The following is a 24,684-nucleotide window of genomic DNA, read 5'->3' on the forward strand; positions in this document are numbered from 1 at the left end:
TCCACTCTCGTCTGGGCCAGGGGAAGCGCAGGGATTCCCAGACCCAAACTTCTCCCAGGAGCCATAGGCTGCTGCTGTCAGGGAACTCAGTTCCCCTCCCTCCACCCTTTCCTCCTAAATCACTCACTATGAAAGGAAAGGAGGTCGCAGCAGCTCAGCTGCTCAGAGGCTTTTTTACCAGGGCGCAAACTGAAGCCTTCAAGGCTTTTTTTTCTCTACCTTGGAGTTCGGGAGTTCGAGAAACTTCGCAGCGTCAAGAAGTGCAGTCTCCTCTTCGGCCTTCAGGGCTTCTGCTCCAATTTGGGGCTCTTGAAATTTCGCCGTCTTAAAGTGTAGTCTCCACCTCAGCTTGCAACGCTGAAACACCCAGCCCACGGCCCCCACAGCTGCAGAGGCACTGGGCTTTTCTAGGGTCTTCCCCCCCACCCACAGGGCTTTCTCCACTGTGTCGGGTGTGCCAGTGACAGGGTGGGAGGCCAAGCTTCCAGGAACCCTGCCACCAAATACTACTTGCTGGTGATCGGTGATCAGCCACTCCAAGCCCCCCTCCAGGGGTGCCTGCTGCATAGCATTCTGTGATAAATTCTGCCAACTATGCCAATTGTGTTGCCACCCTTCAAGGCCAGGCAGGTTTGTGGTATCTGTGCAGATGGAAAAATATTCATGGAGCTGCTGAGATGTTTGGCATGCCTTTATTCACGGGTGGGCGAGCCACGCACACTGCAAGCTGTGTGTCTATATGCATGTCTCATGTCATGGCCCCCACTCCACAGTGTGGCACCCATTGTGGCACATGTCCCCTTGCATGTCTTTCATCATCATCCCCCCGGCAGCAGGGAGTCCCTACCTGTTTAAGTACGAGAGGGGAACAAAGCTGGAAAACTGCCAGGACATTACATGACATAACGTAATTCTGCGCATGCAAGCTCACTTCGTTATGGGAACAGTTTATCAGACCCAGTCTCAAGGCCATGTGAACACTGGTTATCAGGCCCCTCCAAGGCTATGGGAACACTGCTCCCCTTAGTTACATAGACACCTGGGTGAGGAAGCCAGACTGCCTCCACTTACCCTACAAGATGATAATCAAAATAAACCATCTACTTACAATACTGATTATCAATACTACCTAGCTGTATTAAAAGTTTTACTTTCTGCTTTTATAATACCAATTGCATAGTATTATGCCTGAAGATGAAAAATAAGAACAAATGTATATATGCCACTGTTGTCCATTTTATATAGTCTGTATTTATTATTTACAATTTTATTACAAAAGTGACTTTCCAAATACATTGCATATGTACAAAAGTCATTTTACCTTAAATAAAATCATGAGAGTACTGTTTACTTAAATGTTCAGCAAATGAAACACTTCTGCAAATCAATTTTTTAAATTCAGACTTCCTTCCTGGTGTTTATTAGAAAATAAACCCAATCCACAGAATGAAATACATGTAGTAAAACCTCATTAATCGGAATCAAAGGAAGATCAACACAAATGGTGGAATGTTCAGAAAGATGCAATTTTGCTAACTTTTCAAGCCTGTTAACTTATATTTAGCCTATTAAAATATTAAGATTCAGTGCTTGGCACACAATCAGATCTTAACAAATATTTGTGCATTCATCAAAGTACAAAGTAACTAATTTCTATTACAATTAACCCACTAGTAAGCAAAAAAATATTTTTAAAGGCCAAGGCTTTCCTCTCTCTAGAAAGTGGCTAGTTTCCTTGAAATCTTTTTAAAAACTATTTATTTTTTTTGCTTGTTTTTACATGTTATGAAGCAGTGATGTTCTAATTAATGAAGTTTGACTATATTTGGGAATTCATATTTTTTGGATACTGCTTTCCCTCAAAATATGAATTCAATACAAAAATCACTCCCCCCCACCAGAGTCAAGACTTTGTTCTTTGTTTTCTGACACTATGTCAACTAGTCATAGCAAATTAAAATCTAATTTTCCAATACTACCTCACATTTTCCCCTTCTTTTATGTCAATCTCTGCTGTTTGAATGTACTAATGGAATACAAAATAATTTTATCTTTTCCAAACAAAAATATATGAATAATCAAAATAAGCCATATGGCATTATGAAGTAAGATAAGTTATTCTATGATTGCATGCTTTAGAATTATACCCTCCAACAGTGTAGACTCTAAAAAAGTTGACTTTTCTAGATAAACACAGCATCAGTTCCTCAGTTACATTTTGAAATCAGAGGCTTTGAAAACTTCAATGCCCTTTTGCAAATGCTAACTAACTTTTGTAAAGTCAAATTTACTCAATCATTAACATTATATGAAGGTCATCAATATAAAAGAAACCAGCAAAAACTATGATTACGTTCTGTGCCTTTAAAAAGCTATGCTAGTTATTGGAATTTTCTAGTAGCACTTAAGTAACACAACACAGACCAGGGCTAAAAGAACAATGAAGTAACAAATATATATATGTTAAAGAGACAAATGAAACATCATATTAAATTTGACACCACCTTGAGGACTGTAGAAAAAGTTAGTATACTGTGTGACTCATCCCATATTGCCTGTATGGAAGGTTCAAGGGAAGATACAGTATAGTATTTTAGCTGCCAGTACTGTCAGTCTCAAGAGGCTTCAGCCCAGTACAACCCTTGTCAGAGAAATTTGGCAATAAAAAAGTTTGTTCCTTTTTTTCACCAAATGTGGTAAAATAAACCGACAGCCCCAAAGTAATGAAGACTCATTTCAAGTAATTACGCTGCTTATAAGTTTTATTTACACAGTAATTGTTAATAGTGGTTTTTAGTGAATTCCTTGTATTTACATTTATATACACATTTATACTTGAAAGGTAAAGAAACTGTACAATAATAAAAATGAGAAAAAGAAATACAGTAATTTAGGTCCAACTCAGGAAGAAAATACACAAAACAAAGATTAAATTCAGGCAGGCAGTATAACCTCAATGAGATTACTGCCAGGGCTTACAGTCCCTCTATCAGGGTCAGAAACACGAAGGAAGTAGTTACCAGAGTCAAAATGGTACTGTAAAACCTACTAAGACCCTGGGCACTCCCTCAATATTTCATTACACTACTAGTTTCCATTAAGCAAGCTCCTATGACAGGAGTTAACTTCTGAGGGTTCCAATAGTGGTCCCTAGGCTAGAATGACCCATGGGGTAAAAATATATGGGCACATCTGGTCCCATACTCCTAAAGAGGCAGTCACTATACTAACAAGGTACTCAGGCTTGTTAGATTGAAGACAATATACCACTCACAGAAAGAGTGTGCTTAAGTGTTGTTTCAAACAAAACTGCAACACAGAAGCACACTACAAATCTAATTATTAACCAAACAGCATGTTATATAGACATCACTCATAATACTAAAGTGATTTATTTTAGGTTTAAAAATGAAACATATTATAATAAATTTAATGTCAATTTACCAATAATTAATAATCTCTTTATCTACTATACCATCAAGATTAGACTCATTACAAAAAAAGTTCATTGTATCCTTTTCTCTTACTCTTATTTTCATTGATTAGAAAATTATGCACAGTATTTTACAAGTCATGGACTTGGCTACATATTAAGATTTCAAATTTCAAACTGAAATTAACAAATTTTATTTCTACAAACAGTGAAAGAAATTCCAAGTCTTGCCAAGTAGCATGCTATTTAAGAACTGTCAGAATTCATACTTTTTAATCTTACCAATGAAAAACCTAATTTACATTTGTAGACATACTCCTAAAATCAAGTCTTCAGTCCTCTAAAGTGCAAAGAACTTTCCTTCAAATAGTTAGCTTTTTAAATTAATAGATGAACAATTTTTAGACTAGAAACAGAAAGTCTAAAATTCTTCGAGTACTAGGAATTCCTTAAGATAAAAAAAACAATTTCCCTTCAAAAACAAATAGACAGATACTTGTAGAAAAACATCTAAACATATGCAAATCAATTTCCCAAGTATTTCCAGTTCCCGGATAACCAAAATTTGCCCCAATCAGTGTATGAAGATAAACAACTTCAGTAACATATAATTTATACCAAAGTTGCTTACTTTTGGTCTATAATATCTTAAAAAGTTCAGAACTAGAGATAGACAATATCTGTACTAAGGTATTTTTCCAAATAGTTTTTTGGAAGTTAAAGAGTAATATTTAACAATCCTGCTCTGACCTCCAAAGTGCCTTTATGGTAACTGTTAAAAAAGAAAAGATGCTATAAAAATTTGAAGTATCTCCAAAGCTGTTAAAAAATTTTATTGCATTACTGTTCACTCCAAATCACTTAAACTTTTTCCTTTGTAAATGACTCTGCCTACAAAATACTATCTTATTAAAATACTGTCAATAGGTTACTTATTTCATTTACTTCAGCCATGAACTTCCAAATCAGCAGTTTTCCATGTCTTGATTCTTTTAGATTTCTCCATCCTTTTTACATAGGAAACAAAAAACTTGCATCAAAAAACACATTTATATTCCAATTAGTCTGTTAATTTTGAAGATTAGCTTTTCAGAGCAGGACTACTATTCTTGTCTCCTTCTTTAATATCCTTCATTACAGATGCAAAGACCTGAAATTATACAGAGTAAAGATGAATCCTCAAAAAACTATTATGTAGATTAAAAAGGTTGAAATAACTACATTGTATTACTATGAAAAAGCTTGCTCTGGCTGGTGTGGCTCAGTGGACTGAGTGCAGGCCTGTGAACTGAAGGGTTGGCAGTTCGATTCTCAGTCAGGGTACATGCCTGGGTTGTGGGTCAAGTCCCCAACTGGGGGCATGTGAGAGGCAACCAATCAATATATGTCTGACATATCGATGCTTCTCTCCCTCTCTTTCTCCCTCCTGTCCCCTCTAAACACAAACAAATAAATAACCCCTCTCTCTAAAAATAAATAAAATCTTAACAAAAAAGAAAATAAAAACCTTTAGTATATGTTAACTCTGTCCTCAGAGCTTGAGGGGGACAAGTTTCAGACAGCCATTCTCAAATCCTTTTGTTTCAACCCAATTTTATGGTATATAATTAGATTCCAGTTTATATCACTTGTTAAAAACAAGGTGGGGCAAAAGTAGGTTTACAGTTGTCTATATGGAAAATTTTACAATAATTAATAAATAATAATAAGAGAAGAAACTCTGGGTATTGTGTACTCATGGCTTTACATGTAATTTTGCTCTATCCTTTATTCTTAAACATGTTCTGGACCAATACTCCTACATTTTATTTTCACAAGCAATAAAACTGTGAGATTTTTTTTATAATGCCTACTGTCTATCATTCATGGAGCTTAACCTAAGTTATTTAACTTATATGGCCAGTATTTGCTTCCTGAACAAGAGTAAGGATCTAAAAAGCCAGGATCATACATTATTTTCTTTCTATTGCAAACCCTTAGTATACAGCAGGTGTTTACAAAATTGCTGTCTGTTTGAAATACCAAAGTAATAATATATTTTACCTGGCAAAGACATGATTACTATAGGTTGTACTTCATTGAACTCATAAGATATTACTGAACTTACAGAAAAATAAATCCACGGGTTTGGAGAAGTCAAAGAGGTGCTGTTTTAAACTTGCTCTTTCAAAGTCGAGAATTATTTTTAATAAAAGACTATTTTTATTTTAAGCACTAACATTTGAGAAATACCTTTGTTATATAAAGTTAACTGATGGTTTTAATACATCTATGAGCAGGATGAAAACGTCACTCTACCTGAGTCCATTTTTTGGTGCTATTTTGCATCTGAATGGCAGCAATACAGCTGAACAGCTTTTCTGATGTGATATCTTCTGGTAATTTAGTTAGAAATTGTGCTATATGAATAAAATCCATCTGTAGGAGGATATCTTCATATAATCGGAGGATTCCTAATCCAGTCCTAAATAAAAATTCCTCCCCATCTCTGCAAAATACATCCCAGACTCGACATGCCAGATCAAGTGGTAGTGATTTGCTATATAGAGTGAAGATCCTAAAATTAGAAGAAAAAATAATCACTGAACTTTTTCATTTATTTATTCATTCACTTATTAAGCATCTCTCTATAAAAAGTACAGTGCTGCTCTGGCTGGTGTAGCTCAGTGGATTGAGTGTGGGCCTGCGAACCAAACAACCGCAGTTCGATTCCCAGTCAGGGCACATGGCTGGGATGCAGGCCAGTTCCTAGCAGGGGACGCACAAGAGGCAACCATACATTGATATTTCTCTCCCTTTCTCCTTCCCTTCCCCTCCAAAGATAAATAAATTAAATTAAAAAAAAGAAAGAAAGAAAAAGTACAGTGCTTAATTAGAAATAAAAAGGCAAATAAAATATGGCTCCTTCCCTCAAAGAACTTTAATAATACAAAATTAAGTAATAAACAATGAAATTATGTGAGTTTACCTTACGTAGAGACATGGCCCAATATAAATTAGAGGGCAGAACAGCCTAGTTGTCAAGGGTTTGGCTCTGAAACCAGAATGCCAGAGTTTGAATCTTAGGTATGCAACTTATTAGTTGTGTTACCTTGAGCAAGATTATTTATTCTTGTCTCTCGGTTTCCCCATTAGTAAACAAAAGATAATGCCAGAATTGGTTTGAGAATTAAAGGAGTTTAATAAACTCCTGCCAGAACTGGTTTGAGAATTAAAGTAGTTAATAAATGTAGTGTTTTTAGAACAGTGACTGGCACATAAAAAATGCTCAATAGAAGTTAGTTATTAATATTATTATATAAGAAACCCAAGTATCATCTTATAATAACCTACATATGAAATTATAAAATCTTACTTCTCTCTTTTCTCCTGGTTTTTCCTCCAGTGTTTTTTTTTTTGCCCTTAACCAAACTTGACCTTCTATTTCTTTTGGAGCATGTAGTGCTCCAATAGAATCACCAAAATGGTTTTTCCCCATCCTTGCTGACAACGTCTGATCATATAATTCATTACCCAGTGGTGCTTCAGGGTGGCATTCTGGTTGGAGAAGAAGAGGTGCTAGAGAACTTCTCCTTAAAGTTGCATTGGCAAAGAAAGTACAGTTTTTACACAGACTTTGTTTTTGGGGGGTGAGGGCTAAGGAAAACTGAGGAAGGGAACTAAAAACTCTCCAACCAAACCAAACAAAATTCTTTTGCACTGCTACTTATTTTCAGCATTTGTATGTAGTAAGTTCAATAGAGGCAGTGAAACAAAAATACATGTCTACTTCTTAAAACAGAGAAACACATATTTGATTGCATAACCAAAAAAATACTCTTGGTGGTAGAGAGAATACTAACTCACTATTCAAAAGGGAAAGGATACTAGCAGGGCCCAGGCAGTTTCTAATACATAGTACTCCCTCATTGTTTCCATCCTGCTCCCTGTATCAGTTGTGATCCTGACTGCTTCATGTTCACATTCTGCAAGACTGACAGCCGAGTTATTTTTCCCCTTCTTTAGAGATGTAGTATCTGATCTAGGCCCTCTGGGTCCCATGATATAATTACCCATTACCTTGGGCTCTTCCCACAGGAACTCAAATGATCTTAGTGAGAATAAAAGAGAATATATTAAAAAATAACTTGGTTTCTTAGAAGTCTAAATAAAAGAAGCCCAAACACTTGGGAAGATATCATATTTGATGAATGAGATTAATTATTTTTCTATATTAAAACTTACTATGATGAAACCCACTGATTTCAAATGATTGGGATTTCAACTTTAAATCCTAATCATTTGAAATGTACTCTTAACCTATCTTCAGATCAACTCTTCCATCTCTTTGGCTCACCAGAGTCTAGGCAAACCCTGCAAGTTAAAACAAAAGAGCTGGAATTGTAAAGTTGAAAAAAGGTATTAGCACCTAAATAAGGCATCATTCTTCTGCCAGAAAGCTGGACAAAGCCTTGAAAAATAAAGCCTTAAGTTAAAGAAAAATGCACACTATCACAAAACCCTTATGTGTTAACTAAATTAAAGCACAGCAGTTAACTTTCTGAAAGCTTAATATGTATTAAACTTTGAATGAGATAATCCATGTAAAACAAAATATTATTATTCTTATTTCACAGATAAGAAATTAAAACACAAATGGAAAAATTCTGATTTCAACCCCAGAGTCCACGCTCTTAATCAAATGCCTCCCCACAAAAAATTGAGAGTTTCTGTATCGGTAAAGAGTTTTCTTTATTTGTATGATCCTGTGCATGGCATTTACTCTAGTTCCTAAAACACACAGAAAGTTATAGTTTGTTTCCTTTTAATTATTTAGGTACATTATGACTTACCAGTCTATCAAATATATGTCGGGTGTAAGACTGTAAGATTTGAAATGAAGAAATAGTTTGGAGAGATTTTCTTCAAAAAATACTTCAAATGTTGCAAAATATTTCAACATCTAAAGACAGAAACATCAATAAAATTATTTGAATGTGCTCTAGAAATAGAGAGAAATTAAATCCTCAATCATAAAGTAACAGCAAATCTTTCTTAGCACCTCTGAGTCTTTTCATCAAGCATGCATAAAACTATACTTCAATGAAAAGTTTATTTTAGATCAGATTATTTGAGTCTTCTATTGTTTTCACTCTAAAAGGGCATTCAGACTACTGACACTGACAGTCAGCAAAAAAACGATTCATTCCAAACGTCCATACCATGTTGTGATCCACACGGAAGAAGGCCAACTGGCATGGCTTATTCAGGAGATTTGCAAATGCAATGAAGGCATCTGCCTCTTCCAAATTGAGAATGAGAACTGCTGCTATGAAGGACATCCCTTGGACCTCCAAAGGGAAAAGAACTTAATGAAAATGGGCTTATAATAATAATTCTACACAGTTTATTTTATTGCATTCCTGAAAAATTACAGTAATACAAGGTAAAACTAACCAAGATTTCTTTTTTTCTCCTATAAAAGGTAAATGCAGACAACTCAATAATTACAAAATCTCCCTAATTTTAAATTTCTTGATCATGGTGTGGTTCAAAAAGTGCTATGGAAAATTTCAGGAAAAAGTATCAAATTTTATTTTTACTAAAAAAGCCTATCTCAGTGTACTACCTAGTTTATTTCCTCTTTGAAGTCTTTTCAGCGTATAGAATCACAAAATTTAATAAAAAATCAGGTGATTGTCTTCACTGTTATAACACATCTGTCTGAAGTAGGAAGTAAGGAATTAAGAATCAAAGAGATCTATGAGAAGTGCTGTTGAAATTCTAAGAAAGAAGAGGTTATGGAGATTGAGATAATGAGGCTGGATTCCTGGGAAAAGCAGGAGGAGAAAATAAGAAAAAAACATTTCAAGATGAGAAAGACGTATGAGTAAAGACATACAGAACCCACCCAGTTGCAGCACAAGATTTATAATGAAATAACAGAAGAAAGTAGAAAAAGTAGGATATATTTACAAATTGGAAAAGGCCTTGAGTAAAAGGTTAGGTTAACCAGATGCTTGCTTGTGGCTTATGACGAGCTACTATACATTTTTGAGCAGACAGATGGTATGAAACAGCTACTGTAAAAACACTCATTCTTTCATTAAATAAAACTTTATGAAGCACTTACTTCTGGTAGAGATATGTATATAGACTTACACAGAGAGGCCACTAAGAATATTTGCAATAATACCTTGGTCTCTTTCAACTTTCTTAGCAACCTTTAAACTCTTAAGCACACTTCAATCTGGATTCCCACTCATAACTCTACTATTTTGAAACTTCTTTTACTAGAGTGACCGATGACATTTATTGTAAAACCCAACAGACACTTTCTTACACATTAAGCAGAATTCCCTTTGCTTCTGTAACCCAAAATTTCTTTGCTCTTCTACTTCCCTGGCTTCTTCTATGACCATTCAATTTGCAATGTTTAACCAGAAGTCATAAAACCATCATCTTCTGACCTTTGTCTTAAAATAGAATTTTAGAGACCTCCCAATAAGATGGCTACACTGTACAACTTACTCCATTTTGTTGCATGTTCATTTGTACATTTGTTCACTCAACAACTATTTATTATGTGCTTACTGCTATAGGACAGGCATTGTTCTGGGTACTTGAGATACTGTACTCAGTGAATAAAAGATTCTTACAGTTTAGAAGGAGGAGACAGACCATAAACAAACAAGTAAATCATATGTTAAAAGGTGCTAAGTGCTTTGGAAAACATGTGGCAGCTAAGGAGGAATGTGCCAGATTTGGGAGTGGAAAGATTTTATTGTGCCTTAATCTTTGTTCCTTTATTCACCCACAGACCCCATCTTTCCCTCTACTCTCATCGATTTTTTCCTAATCATTTTGGAGAAAACAGGAACACTTTTTCTTTTTTATTATCATAGTTTATTAAATTTATGTACATGTGTTCAACCAGCTTTTGTTCTTTGAATGGGAAGCTATTTGTCTGTTAGTCACTTTTCTTTCTGTATTTGTTCTGCTTCCTAGAAAGTAAATCCTCTTCTCTGGCTTATAAGTAAAACTCTAAAAATAAACACAGCATTTAGAAATTTTAATTTAACTGAACAGAGAATGTCAAAACTAAAATATCCACAGAGGAAAAAGCCAATAAACAGCAAGCCCATCGACTGCAAAATTTAGAAGGCTCAGGAACTGAAGTTACCAGGTATCTCTGAAATTGAGAGGTAGGGCTACAAGTAGGATTGGCTGAAAATGTGCAAAAGAGGCAAGTCCCCTCCCATCCTTCCCTCAACCTAGACGCACAGTCAGGAAAAGGAAGGTTGGGGAGAAGGAGAGAAGGCACCATACTAACAACAGTTACAAATAAAACTACAAATTGAATGGTGAAATCCCCAGCTGCTCCCCCAAAAAGCTAGCAACCAGTCATAAACTACTGGTAGGAAACAGAAAGGTTCCTCTCTGGGTAGGTTGACAGGCCTGAAGAAAAAAAGACACAGAAATACACACACTTGGGAGCTAATCTAATATATACTTGGATAAGACAAGTTAAATGTTTATACTCAAAAACCAGAGTGAAACAAATACTTACATAACCAACATCAGGTCTGTAACATGTATATGCCCCTAGGATACTATGTAAGACATCATGATATGGGCCACCCTTTGGAGAGAAAATGAAATGTCAAACTATACAAATAATTGTTTCCAAGTTAATTCTCAAATAACATGTTAATAACTTTGGCATTTCCTAAATGACTAGTTTTAGTATATTTAATCATCAGAAATATTCTAAATGCACTCAGCCAAGATGTTTTTTAAAAAGTTGATGAAATATATAATTTATCCTCAACAAAAACATCAAACTCACTTGAGGAATACAAGCTATGTGGTTCATGAACCATTTTAAAGACTTCTGGGTTTGGTACAAGAAGATTATGAAGAAAACAGATTGTTTCATATTATGTAACACAATTTTAGGAGAAAAAACAATTAAGCTACACCAAATTAAGTTTACTAATAATTTTATCTTAATAATAAAAATTTTAATCTCACTTTAACAGTGTAAAGATAGAGAAATTCAATTGTGCTCGTAGCCATCCCGGCTCTCTAATGCCAGCACCTCCTCTAGCTTCCCAAGTGCAGCCAAGGAGAAGGGGGCTAAGTAAAGAGGTCTCCATACCATGACTCCTACAAAGCAGACTGCCCACAAATGGCTACCAAAGCCACTTGCAAGCATGCATCCTGTACTAGAGGGAATGCAGAACGCTTGTTACAGGCCTGGTACTGTGGCATTTGGTGAAATGAGATATTCTCAGTACAATGAATTTCTTTATTTTTAAAGTATATTTTACTGATTATGCTATTACAACTGTTCTAATTTTTTCCCTTTTGCTCCCCTCCGCCTGGTACTCCCTTTCTCTTCAGCAATACCCCCCTTAGTTCCTGTCCACTTTCTACATATAATTAAGTTCTTTGGCTTCTCTATTTCCTATATTATTCTTAATACCCCCTGTCTATTTTGTACTCATCAATTATGCTTTTTAATCCCTGTACCTTTCTCCCCATTCTCCCCTTTCACCCTCCCCACTGAAAATCCTCCATGGGATCTCCATTTCTATTATTTTGTTCCTATTCTAGTTGTTTGCTTAGTTGGTTTTTGTTTTTTTAGATTCAGTTGTTGACAGTTTAAGTTTGCATTTTATTATTCATAGTTTTTGATCATCTTTTTCTTAAGTCCCTTTAACACTTCTTATAATAAGGACTTGGTGATGATGAACTCCTTTAGCTTTACCTTGTCTGGGAAGCACTCTATCTCCCCTTCATTTCTAAATGATAGCTTTACTAGATAGAGTAATCTTGGTTGTAGGCCCTTGCTTTTCATCACTTTGAATACTTCTTGCCTGCAAAGCTTCTTTTGAGAAATCAGTTCATAGTCCTATGGGAACTCCTTTGTAGGTAACTCTCTGCTTTTCTCTTGCTGCTTTTAAGATTCTCTATCTTTAAACCTTGGCATTTTATTCATTATAATGTGTTTTGGTGTGGCCCTCTTTGATTTGGGACTCTTAGTGCTTTCTGAACCTGTATGTCCATTTCCTTCACCAAATTAAACAAGTTTTCTTTCATTATTTCTTCAAGTAAGTTTTCAATTTCTTGTTCTTCCTCCTCTCCCTGTAATTCCTGATTCAGATGTTGACATGTTTGGAGATGTCCCAGAGTCTTATTATCTTCTCGTTTTTTGAATTCTTGTTTCTTCATTCTGTACTTCATTCATTCTTGATTGTTTATTTCTTCCTCATGTTCCAAATCATTGATTTGAACCCCAGAATCCTTTCCTTCACTGTTGGTTCCCTGTGGATTTTTCTGTAGTCTTCATTTCTTCCCTATACATCTGCCACACTCAGTGAATTCTCTGAGTATCCTATCACCAGTGTTTTGAACTCTGCATCTGATAGGTTGGCTATCTCCACTTAGTTCTTTTTCTGCAGTTTTGATCTGCTCTTTCATTGGGCCGTATTTCTTTGTCTCCTCAATTTGGCAGCCTCCCTGTGTTTCTGCATATTAGGTAGAACTGCTTTAACTCTGTTTTGACACAAGTGTCACATTGCAAGGGGCAGAGCCTTAGGTACTGGCCAGGATGGGACAACCCACTTTGCCACTTTGTGGTGCTGTTAAGTGTGGGAGGGATCGGAGAGGGGACAATGCAACTTGCTGAGCTCTTGTCCCATCTCCAGTCATTTCCCATATGTGCCTAGTGCCCTTCTAGCTGCTGCCCTAGTGCTGAATCCCAGAGTGGGTGATTTTACATATGTTCTAGGACCTCGATGATCCTTTAGACAGACTCTCCGAGAAACCAGTAGTTTCTTTCACTGTCCCAATTGCCACTGGTTTTTACAGTCTAAAGTTAGGCTTTATTTCCTGATGCTATAACACTGGGCTGCACAGTCTAGCCTGGAGCTGGGATCACTTGATCCCCAGGTGTGCCTCCTGGTTTTTATCCACCATACCTGAATGTGGGACCATCTGTTCCACCCACCACTGCTGCCACTGCCACACTGTATCCTCTCTGCCCTGGCTCCCCATCTCTGCCCCTCTTACCAATCTAGATGAATATTTCTTCTTTAAATCTTTGGTTGTAGGACTTCCATACAGTTCCATTTTCTGGCAGTTCTGGTTGTTTTTTGATTTGAGGTTAGCTGTGATCCTCCCTATAGTTGTGTGAGGAAGTGAAGCGTGTCTACCTTTGCCTCCATCTTGGCCAGAAGTCCCAGTACACTGAATTTCTGATTCACAAACTTCTCTTCCATCATTTGGTATGAGAAATTGCTCAGGACTTCAAAACAGATCTGTGCTTCCAAAGTGCAACTACTGGTGCTTTGCAGGAGGCAAGTGAAGCCTATTAGGTTGGTCTTTTTGAAGACACCAACCTGTGTGCTATTCATGCAAAATCTGTAACAGTTATACCAAAAGATATCCAGCTAGCATGCCACATACGTGGAGAGCATGCTTAGGAATCCACTATGGCCCTGGCTGGTGTGGCTCAGTGGATTGAGTGCTGGCCTGTAAACCAAAGGGTCGACAGTTTGATTCCTAGTCAAGGCACATGCCTGGGTTGCAGGCCAGGTCCCCAGTAGGGGGAGCACGAGAATCAACCACACATTGATGTTTCTCTTCCTCCCTTCTCCTCTCTAAAAAGAAACAAAATGAAATCTTTAAGAAGAAAAAAAAGAATCTACTATGATGGGAAACATTTCACTCTTTCAAAAAAAATTCTCTTCTTCCTGTTATTGGTAATTCTGAACATTAGGTATTTTTTCCCATGGGGTCACAAGGTACCTATGTACATGATTCCCAGTGGAAAATACATGACAGAAATCAGGTATTGTCGATTTTCCCATTTTCATTTGTGTATGAATTTTTAAAATATAAATGTGGGGACATAAAGCATTAATGCAAGTCAAAATGTTTCAGTGAATAAGTTTCAGCAGTTCAATTTTATAACAATATAAATAAACCTATTAAATTTTTATAGACAATGCCAGCATTTTGATTTTTAAAAAACAAGTAAATTTCTCATTGATGGCAACTCAGTGGTGTTTATAGCACTTTTATCATACAGTAGATTCCATCCATTCCCTTTACTCTTCTGACTGAGTTGTTCCATGTGCAAGTACATGTTTTTAATGTTGTCTGTCTTCTGTGCTGTTCTTTAAGTTTACTAATACATTAAACTATAAAAAATATAGAGAAATTCCACATATAAAGATTTGAGTCATATATTAAGTACACATAAAATGTAATCACTTCTCATAAAGTGTAAGAAAGTTTTAAGAGTTTTTTCTTTTCAATTACAGCTGACGTTAAATATTATACTAGTTTCTGGTATATATATAGTATAGTGGTTAGACTTTTTTATACCTTACAAAGTAACTCCCCCCAATAGGTCTAGCATCCACCTGGCACCATACATAATTGTTACTATATCACTGGCTACATTCCCTATGCAGCACTTTATATACCTGTATGAAACTTCTTAACAGCCTTTGCATACAAAAAAACCCTTTTTTTTCTATTTCAGTAGTAATTCTGAAGTTGATATTATTAAGAAATTGATCTTAATAATAATTCATCAAGTACCTAAAATTATTACATGCTATGTTATCTGCAACACGTTCAACAAGTGGAATAAAGTAATAAATTTTCCTTGAAAATTTTCTTTTAAGTTTCACATTTTTATATCTAGTTCTCCAATTTTTATAGTTTTGCCTTTTAAATAATAATAGTTACAAATTTAAAGAATTTGTTCACTTGAAATTTTTAAAAAGTAGTTAAAAACTGATTAGAAACCCTCACCTTCTGAAAGATGTAGAGAGATGGAAATGTACGAGATATGTCCAACTTAATTAATTCCAGGCTGGCCTCGCGATCAGCAACAGATACACCTGTTTTTGCCAGGTAAATAAAATTAAAATTATTACTTGGCTATCCCCCAGTTCAATCTTGTAAACACACAATGACACATAGCATACTTGTTACTCATGGGAAGTTAAAAGTTGAATAATCAAGAAATTTAAAAGAAATGCCACATAGCTTTTGCTGGGACTTAGACCCTCTTCTGTGAAGAAAAATATCTATACATTTTAGCAGAAAATTATATGATAAAGAATTTCTACTTCCAGTTATTTTAGACTGTAGGTACGTTTTTTAGAGAGGGTAGGTAGTTGATTACTCCCACAATAACAAAAGGGAAAAAATACATTGCAAATATCCCATTAAAAAAAAAACATATAACAAAGTCGTATACACAGAGAGGTCTAGAGAATTTAAATCCCAGAAAGTGCAGACTCTTTCCTAGGCAACTGGATACCAGTGGTGGTTTTTCCCTCTAGGGTCATCTGCCAAGTCTGGGCACGGGTTCAGGATTGAGTAAACCACAGACAAAAAAGTATGTTGCTTGGGGAAAAAAGAAACCAGAAGAGCCTTTCAGAGACAAAGACTAATGTGATAAAGCCTGAATGTGTATCTGGTTTTCCTCTATGGATTTTTGCTGAGTGCTAACCTAACATATAGTGTTAGAAAGTTGGGCTAAAAAGGCAAATTGAAATCACCCAAAATCACATGGTCCTTGGTGAGTATCTCAAAGAGGGAGGAGCCTATAATCAAAATAGGCCAGTTCTTTCCAGTAAGATGAACTAAGTCTATCTAAAGCTGCAACCTTGGCCCAACTGCCTAACAAAAAAAAGAACAGATGTTTCTCCCTCTGTAGGAGAAACATCAGCTTTAGTTTATATATTCTTTTTACATATGCCTTTTGAGATATAGTTTAAATTTTAAGTTATGGAAAGAAGCAGGAAAATATAACTTATATTAAGGGGGAAACCAGCCAATAGAAGCAGACCTGCAGATGCTCCAGTACTGGAATGAACAAACAAGAAGATTAATTGTTACATGTTAAAGAAAATGGAGAAAAGATGGGAAGACATGTATGAAATGGAAGGATAAAGAATTTCAACAGAAACAGAATCTACAAAAAAAAGAAGTGAACATTCCAGAATTACGAAGCATAGTATCTGTATTTAAAGACTCATTGAATAGGTTTAATAGACTAGATATAGAAAAAGAGAAGATTAGTGAACTTAATTACATAGGTCAGTAAAAATAATCTAAAAGAAAAAAAATTTTTTTTAGGTATAAGATACTTGTGGGACATTATTAAATGTTCTGACATTTAATTGAAGTCTCAGAAGGAGAGACGAGATGGGTAGAAATAATATTTGACAAGATAATGGACAAAAAAGTTTAATGACAACTGAAAATTCTAAACACCAGGAAATAAGAAATTAGAAATTTAAATAAACCATTGCTTCTCAGTAGAACAATTCTTCATTTACATTCAATTAATTTCTACTGAAGTACAACTTTTACCACGTAATCATGACAAAATATCTCAGAAGCAAATGCTTAACATTTTAATTCTTCTACTTTTAATACTTCATACAATGAGTGTAAAAAGAATGATGAAACACCTACATCTTGAACCTTTAGTTTCCCACAAGAAGCTGATAGAGTTAACAGGTCTCAGGATGATACTTAAATGAACCTTTCTTAAAATCAAGTCTTCTTTCTAACCTTACTTAGCGGATTTTCCCCTCCCTACTGCTCATTTTTTTATCTTTTATTTTTCAATTACAGTTTACATTCAATATGATTCTGTATTAGTTTTGGGTGTACTGTTCACTTTTCTAAAACATAAAAAAGAGTGAAAGAGTGTTCAAGAAATTTAAGAGTTGTTTACATACTCATAGAAAGCCACTGCAAGATATGCACCATTTCTGTATTCTAAGTCATGTTCATTTTATAAAGTTTAACTTACAGGCAAGAGAAGGTTTGCTTTCTACCAAGTAAATATAGAAAGAAAAGTGACGGGCAAACAAATGGTTCCTCATTATTAAAAGACAAGAGATGTTTGAATAAATGTACCTAAATTTAATTAGCCATGATAATAGAAAAAATGATATTCTCCAAAATGATTAGGAAAAAAATTGGTGAGAGTGGAGGAGAGGGTATATGAGTGAATTAAATGAACAAAGATTAGGCATGATAAGAATTATAAATGATATATTAGGGAGTGAGTAAAAGTCAGTGAAGAGGAGGTACAGGAGGTTTCAAACATGACATGAACTTCATCTATCTGCAAGTTAAAAGTTAGCCTAAAAATACTTCACACAATTAGTCTCGCTGTGTGATTAAATCCTGGGCTCTGGAATCCAACAACCTGGGTTTATATCATGGCTTCATTACTTACAAGTTAACTATTTTGGGTTTCCTCTTCTACCATCCAGGACAATACTACCTACTTAAATGATTATTAACATTAAAGGAGATAATATACACAAATCAATTACTATAGTTCCTGCCACACAGTAAAAAAAAAAAAAATCACAGTTTCAGTGACTGAATTTTCATCTAGAAATTTTTGTTACAAAATAACCACACCTTTTCTCTTCAGCAAGGTGGCAGAGCAGCCTTCTCAGCAGATAAGAGATGCGGATCTCTGTGAAGATCCTGACTGGCAAGACCATCACCCTTGGAGTTGAGCCCAGTGACACCAGTGAGAATGTCAAAACAACAATCCAAGACAAGGAGGGCACCCTGCCTGATCAGCAGTGTCTGATATTTGCGGGCAAAACAGCTGCAGGATGGCCGCACTCTCTCAGACTACAACAGTCAGAAACAGTCCACCCTGCATTCGGTGCTTAGTCTGCAGGGCGGCACCATCAAGCCCTCCTTCCCCCAGCTCGCCCAAACACACAACTATAACAAGACAATCTGCTGCAAGTGTTACACCCACCTGAACCCTCTGCACGGTCAACTGGCACAAGAAGTGCCCCGAGAAGATTAAATAAAGCTCCTCTACCACTTCCTGGGGCCACGGGGTGGTCTTTCGCCTGAACCCATGGCCCTGGGGCCTCAAAAAATTTACTCTTTCATTGAAAAAATAGTAATAATCATACCTTCTGTATCATTCTCTGAACTTGTTTCACTAAAGCTTTTCCACCGTTCTTTTGCTCTTGATAAGAAGATTTCATAAAGTTCTGGGGACAAAAAGAACAAAAAATTCATAAATAGGAAAGAAATATATTCACACATTTTTATTTTTCCTCTTAAAAAAAAGATCTCACATAGGTCAGGTCTCCCTTATGTTGCTGACATTAAAAAAATGTAGCAAACTGAAGTACTTGATTCTACCAAACTACTTATTACACAACCATGAAAACAGCAAATGAAAATACTCCAGAGCAGTCATTCATATAGCTACAATATAGAATATATGTATGAGGCAGGTAGAGGTGCTTCTGCTAAAGAAGTATCCTTGTGGAATGGCAGAAACATGATTTTCGGAGTCAGACTTAGATTCAGATTCCAGCTCTGTCACTTACTACCTGTGGGACTTAAGAAAGTTACTTTGTAACTCTGGAACTTGGCTTTCTTCATCTGTAAACTGAAGAAAAATAATACCTACTCATAGGGTTACTGATGATTAAACAAGATCATTTATGTAAAGCTCCCCACACCTTATTTGCCCTTAATAAATGCTAATTCGTGCTTCCTTATTCCTTGAAACTGGTTTCTTCATTATGATACTGCTATCTAAAGCTATGTAAACTTTGATCAAAGGGTCACATACAAAAATCTCTACCCCTATCTTTACTTTAAGTGCCCAATTACTTTTTGAAACCATACTCTACATTTTCATATGCAGGATCTCATTCAAGCTTCAAGAACAGAAAAACTCTTTTTCTCAACTCTCAAATTTTAATTCTTTATTTTCTAACTAACCATTACATATATTTTAAATCATACAAAAATTTCATAGCAAATTTCAATGACAGAGGAACAGTAAAAAATATTTCTTGCCCACATACCAACAATTATATATTGACCCAAATACCAAGAAATTTTGCCTCAATTAATCCTGTTACAACATTTATGTGTTTTTAAAGATAATATAGACAAAGGAGGTTTTTAAAAAATTTATAAAGGTAATAAAAATACAGGATTTAAAAAAAAACTCAAGCAGTACAAAACACTATAGAATGAAAAATAAATTAACTTTCTTCAGATACAACTATGCTTACCAAGCGGTAAAGATGAGAATATGCAGTATAAGCACATATATATGTATCTTCATTCAAAAATAACACAAAAAAACAAAGTCGCACCATATTAATTATAGCACTGATCTGCAACTTGCTTTATTATACTGGAACTTGTTCCAGACTAGTGGAATAAGAGTGCTTTATTTGTTTAACAACTGCACAATATTCCAATATATGACTATACCATAAGTATTCTTACATTGCCAAGAATTGTATCATTATAAAATAACTTACTTATAGATTCTTATTATTCTTATTATTAAATAGATTCTTATTATTCTGATCTCATCTCCCTTCTGTTCACTTTTCATTATTACTAATTGTTTGGAAAGAAGAAATTTAAAAAACCAAACTCAAAATTTCTATTATTTATGCCTCATTCCATTTAGTGTAAGAGCTGGATGTAAGTTTTAAATGTAGATATATCATTTTTGCTGTTATCAGAAACCAAATCGAAGTTCACACTTTTTATTTCAAACTTCCTCCAAGCCAAGTCTAGTTTCATGATTGTACTCAAATTTAAAACTTTCTTGGAAGAAGAAAGGCCCAGCAAACAAATCCATCACCTCTGGGACCTACAAAATTGATCCAACAGTAAAAATGTGGTCATGCTTTTCAGAACATCAACGACATCTCACCAGGGAAGATTTACAATGCTCATCTATAATAAGAAGACCTGCATCTCAGTTCAACTTCTTGCTTGACTCTGCATGTTATTTTATTTTAAATCTCGAAATAGGTTGAAACAGACTTAAAGATGTATCTTAGGAACAGAAAATACTTTGAGATCAGTATATATTTCACTTTCCGATTTTTTGTCAAAGATGACATTGTACATACTCTCAGTAAATTTCACTTTCACTCTGATCTTACACTCATCACCAAAAAAAGAGCAAGAACAATTTTTTGAGATAGTGAACGATCTTACCCCTATTTTAGAAATGAAGAAAACTAAGACTTCTAGATGTAAGTAATTTGCCCAAGGTCACAAACCTAACAGATTGTAGAACCAAGATTTGAATCACATTTGACTGACATTAGAACCCTTATTCTTAATTACTATTCCATAATGGTTATGAATTTCATAATAAAACAAATAAAATAGGTAAGGAGTCAAACTACTATAGTCATTGAAAGTAAAGAAGGTTATCAAAAGTAAATTCACTTTGATCAAAATTTAGCTTCCTTTCCACCACTAATGAAAAAGAGAACGAGTTACTCATTCCATTCCTGAATACATAACTGTTTTCTTTTGAGAGAAAAACCAAAATTACTTTGAAAATAAACAGCCCAGTTATTTCAAGCTTAAAAAAAACTACTTGAGTACAGTATCACAAAAGATTAATGCCAACTTAGCCAATATTTCATTATCTACATTATCAGGATTTCTGACATGACACCTTTTCTAAAGCCGCAAAAGAAAAAAAAGTAAGTGATGAGTTTTTTAAACATTTGTTCAATTGAAGTTTCTTTCTTTTTTTAATTGAATTTATTGGGGTGACAATGGTTAATAAAATTATATAGGTTTTAGCTACACAAATCTATAATTCATCATCTGTATATTGTATGTCCGCCACCCCAATTTCCCTAAGTCCTTCCAAGGTGCTGTGGTCTAGCATTATCATTATCATTCAGACCTAGTCAGCACCTTTTGTTATTAACTCTTACACTTCCCCCACTTGGTGTTATTGTAATTTTATTTAATTTTTTTAACTTCATCAAAGCTACTCTACATTTTACTCCTGTCCTTTAAGTTTTAAGTTAAAAATAATAATTCCTTGAGAATCTTTTGTTTTTTTAACTTTAAAATTTTCAAACAAGAAAGAATCCAAAGACTGCTTTGAGTAAAGATGTAGAGAAAGACATTTCTAGCCTTCCCCAAATATTTGTGTTTTTTTAAACAAAGGGGAAACCTTTTCACAATTAAGACTATTTATTTTTCCATATATATCCACTGTTACATAAAATCCCAGAGGTTTTTGCAGTTACCTATAGTTAAGCTATTTGGATGTCAGAAAGATTATTGATGGCTGTAAACTAAAGGAAAACCCACAAATCTTATTTTGATAATATGAAATATAGTAAACTTATTAAATCATACCAGTTTTTAGAGGGAGATGGGAAATGAAGCATGCTCTAAAAATGACATTATACATACATGGTAATGCCTTTTAAAATGGCCAATCTACTAATCTACTTTGTAACTCTGGAGATGGCTATTTGTATGTGTGGGAGTAACTGAATATAGAATACAAACCAGGAGTGATATTTAGTTCATTTCCTACAGCTAGACTCCAAACTCTCCCACGAACACTAGGGGGCAATCCCTGCCACCACAATTCTCGAACTCTTCTCGTACTACGCCTAGAATTAAAAGGGGAGAAAAAAGGAGAAAGTTACTTTTTATACCAAAAATACTAGTTGCATGATGGTTTACCTTAGTCTATGGCCAAATGACTGAATGGTTTTTAAAAACACAGCAAGTTAAGTACATGATGCATTCTTTCTATTGTGTTCATGCCTGCAGGCCAGGAAAAAAGAGAACATGGCCCAAAAGTATAGCCCTGTACCCTAAAGAGAGACGACAGTAATTTAAAGGGAACTGCCTTCTATAATTGCCATTTATACTAATAAAAGAGCTAGAAATACATAGATAACTATGAAAAAAACCAGACAGGATAAAAGGAACAAAAATTTGTTGTGTATTTAGTACCCAAAAGAAAATAACAAAGTATTCAATGTGGGTAAGGCCCTAGTCTTTGAGAGGCAGTGTAGTCTGCTTACAGAGTATGGGCTTCAGAGTCAGATAGATCTGAGTTCAAATCTGGTTTAATCACTCATTAATTATATAACCTTGGGCAAATCACTTAACCTGTCTGACCTTGAGCTTCCCTATAAAATAAGTGGAAGTAAAGGTTGTAAGAATTAAATGTGATTACTTATGTAGAGCCTAATATAGTATCAGTCACAATGTCCAATGCTTAACTAATTCCAAATGCATTTCCTATACTAGGCATTGCAGAAGACAGCTCTTACCCTCCAGACTAGAGGAAAGATAAGGCGTGTACAAAAATATAAAAAATAAGAGACAAAGTAAAGAAGTATATTAGTCTCAAAGTACAATGGAACAATACAGAAGGGAAACATCATATATATAAATAATATATGTACCACATTCTTTTGATTATGAGAGAAGCATATTAAAAATCACTTTCATATTTAACATTTAATAAATGCATCTTATAATAAATGTACATACTTTAGTATTTTCTTTGCAAAAACCCACTATGACATCAATAGTACATTTTGCAACAAATGGTATATTAGAAGAAAGAAAATATGGTAACTAAGGAAAAAGTAAAGTTTCATGGATCAACTAGCATTTCAAATGGGACTCAAAGGATAAGTAAGATTCTGACAGGCATAGAGGATGGTCAGTAAGGAAAGCAGGTATTAGAAATTGAGGGATTTATGAAAGCAAGGGCACATATATAAGCATGAAATTTTCAAACATTGGTTAACAGTATAATTTAGCCAAAGCATAAGATTCATGGTGGAAGTAATAAAAATAGAGAATTGGAAACACGAGCTCTTTGGAGAAAGACTGAATTCAGGAAAAGTCTGCTTACTTACATTACTTCCCAATTGGGCAGTATTTCATTGATCCAAATTACCATTGCATTTGCAATATTTTCTTCCTGTTTAAATCGTTCTTTCATTATTTTTTTCCTTTTGTGTGCTTCTTTAATTTCTGTTTTAAACAAGTAAGAGTTATTTCAATACAAAAGAGCTAGATCAAAACCCCCTTCTCCTTCTACCTAAGCCTACAAAAAAGAGGCTTTCTCAAAAAAAGTATTCTGATAACAGGAAGGAAGGAAAAAGGGGAGAAAGAAGAAAACAGGAAAAAGCAGGGAAGAGGGAAAGGAGGTTAAAAGAGAAAGAAAATAAATTTGATTAACATAATTTTATTTAAAGATTTTATTTATTTATTTTTAGAAAGAGGGGAAGAGGACAGAGAGAAATATCGTGGTGTGAGAGAAACAGTTGCCTCCCACATGCCCCCCACTAGGAACCTGGCCTGCAACCCAGGCATGTGCCTTGACTGGGAATCAAACCAGCAGCCTTTCAGTTTGCAGGCCAGCGATCAACCCACTGAGCCATACCAGCCAGGGCTAATTTACATACTTTTAAAATAAACCTCCTATACTACAAAATGGAATAAAGACCAGAAAAATCACTTAAGAAGATTATAGTATCACATATGCTATTTATACTTAATCAATGAACTGAAATTTATCATAAATTAACTGTGTACAAAGTAACAACTGTGAGCAACTAAAGAATACTTTTTTTTCATATCAGGGGTCTATGAACTTCCTCACATAAAACCACATGACATTAAAAACAAAGTATGTTTCACTTTACTAATTAAAATTTTAAAATCCCCCAATATACTTCTAAAAATCAGAAGTCACAGTTTCAGAAGAAATGCCTCAAAAAATAGAGAAGTGAAATATATACACATTAACTATACATACATAGCTTTATATACATAGTTATATAATTATATATAATTTTAGAACTAACCAGTGGGGGTTTCAGATATTAGGGAGCTAAAGTGTTTTCTAAACTGTTTCACATATGCCTCAGGAATTGTCTTAAGGGGCACATAGGAGGCCAAGTAGGAAACTCCACTTTTTAAAATTTGTTTTATATATTCAGATTTGATGTGAGATTTCTTTGGAGAGGGTTCTATGACCTTAAAAGAAAGTGTTGACAGAGGACTTGGAAGCCCGCATCTAGTGTGTCCCACACACTTGACAGACGAGGATACTAACACTGGGTCTATTTAGAGTGTCACATCCAAGTAGTGCCAAACAGGATTAACGATGTGATCTTTTGATTTCCCAATTCAATGCTATTTCTTTCACAACAAGTTCTTAGGATTATCTACTTATCAGTAACTATCTTTTTTTTAATCCTTATCCAAGACAAGTCTATTGATTTAGAGAGAGAGTAAGAGAGGTGGAGAGAGAGATGGAAAGATCAATATGAGAGAGAAACATCGACTGGTTGCCTCCTGTAGGTACTCTGACCAGAGATCAAACCTGCAACCTAGGTATGTACCCTGAC

At 35.0% G+C, this 24,684-nt stretch overlaps 1 protein-coding gene across 3 annotated transcripts in view; it reads right to left on the reverse strand.

Annotated features, from left to right (window-relative positions):
• Positions 1–2,220: 2,220 nt before the first annotated feature.
• Positions 2,221–24,684, reverse strand: part of TBC1D12 (TBC1 domain family member 12) — an 86,606-nt gene continuing 64,142 nt past the window's right edge. For all 3 annotated transcript variants that reach the window (XM_037143009.2, XM_037143011.2, XM_037143012.2), the window contains 9 exons: positions 23,185–23,302; positions 21,809–21,915; positions 18,406–18,486; positions 15,245–15,333; positions 10,983–11,054; positions 8,635–8,763; positions 8,266–8,375; positions 5,732–5,990; positions 2,221–4,583 (listed from right to left, as the gene is read on the reverse strand). In XM_037143009.2, coding sequence (XP_036998904.2) covers positions 4,515–4,583; positions 5,732–5,990; positions 8,266–8,375; positions 8,635–8,763; positions 10,983–11,054; positions 15,245–15,333; positions 18,406–18,486; positions 21,809–21,915; positions 23,185–23,302 — 1,034 coding nt within the window. In that variant the 3' untranslated portion in view covers positions 2,221–4,514. The remainder of the gene's footprint in view (positions 4,584–5,731; positions 5,991–8,265; positions 8,376–8,634; positions 8,764–10,982; positions 11,055–15,244; positions 15,334–18,405; positions 18,487–21,808; positions 21,916–23,184; positions 23,303–24,684) is intronic.

The sequence above is a fragment of the Artibeus jamaicensis genome, unplaced genomic scaffold (genome assembly GCF_021234435.1).
Source record: "Artibeus jamaicensis isolate MK-2021 breed Jamaican fruit bat unplaced genomic scaffold, CSHL_Jam_final contig_332, whole genome shotgun sequence".
NCBI classification, from domain to species: Eukaryota; Metazoa; Chordata; class Mammalia; order Chiroptera; family Phyllostomidae; genus Artibeus; species Artibeus jamaicensis.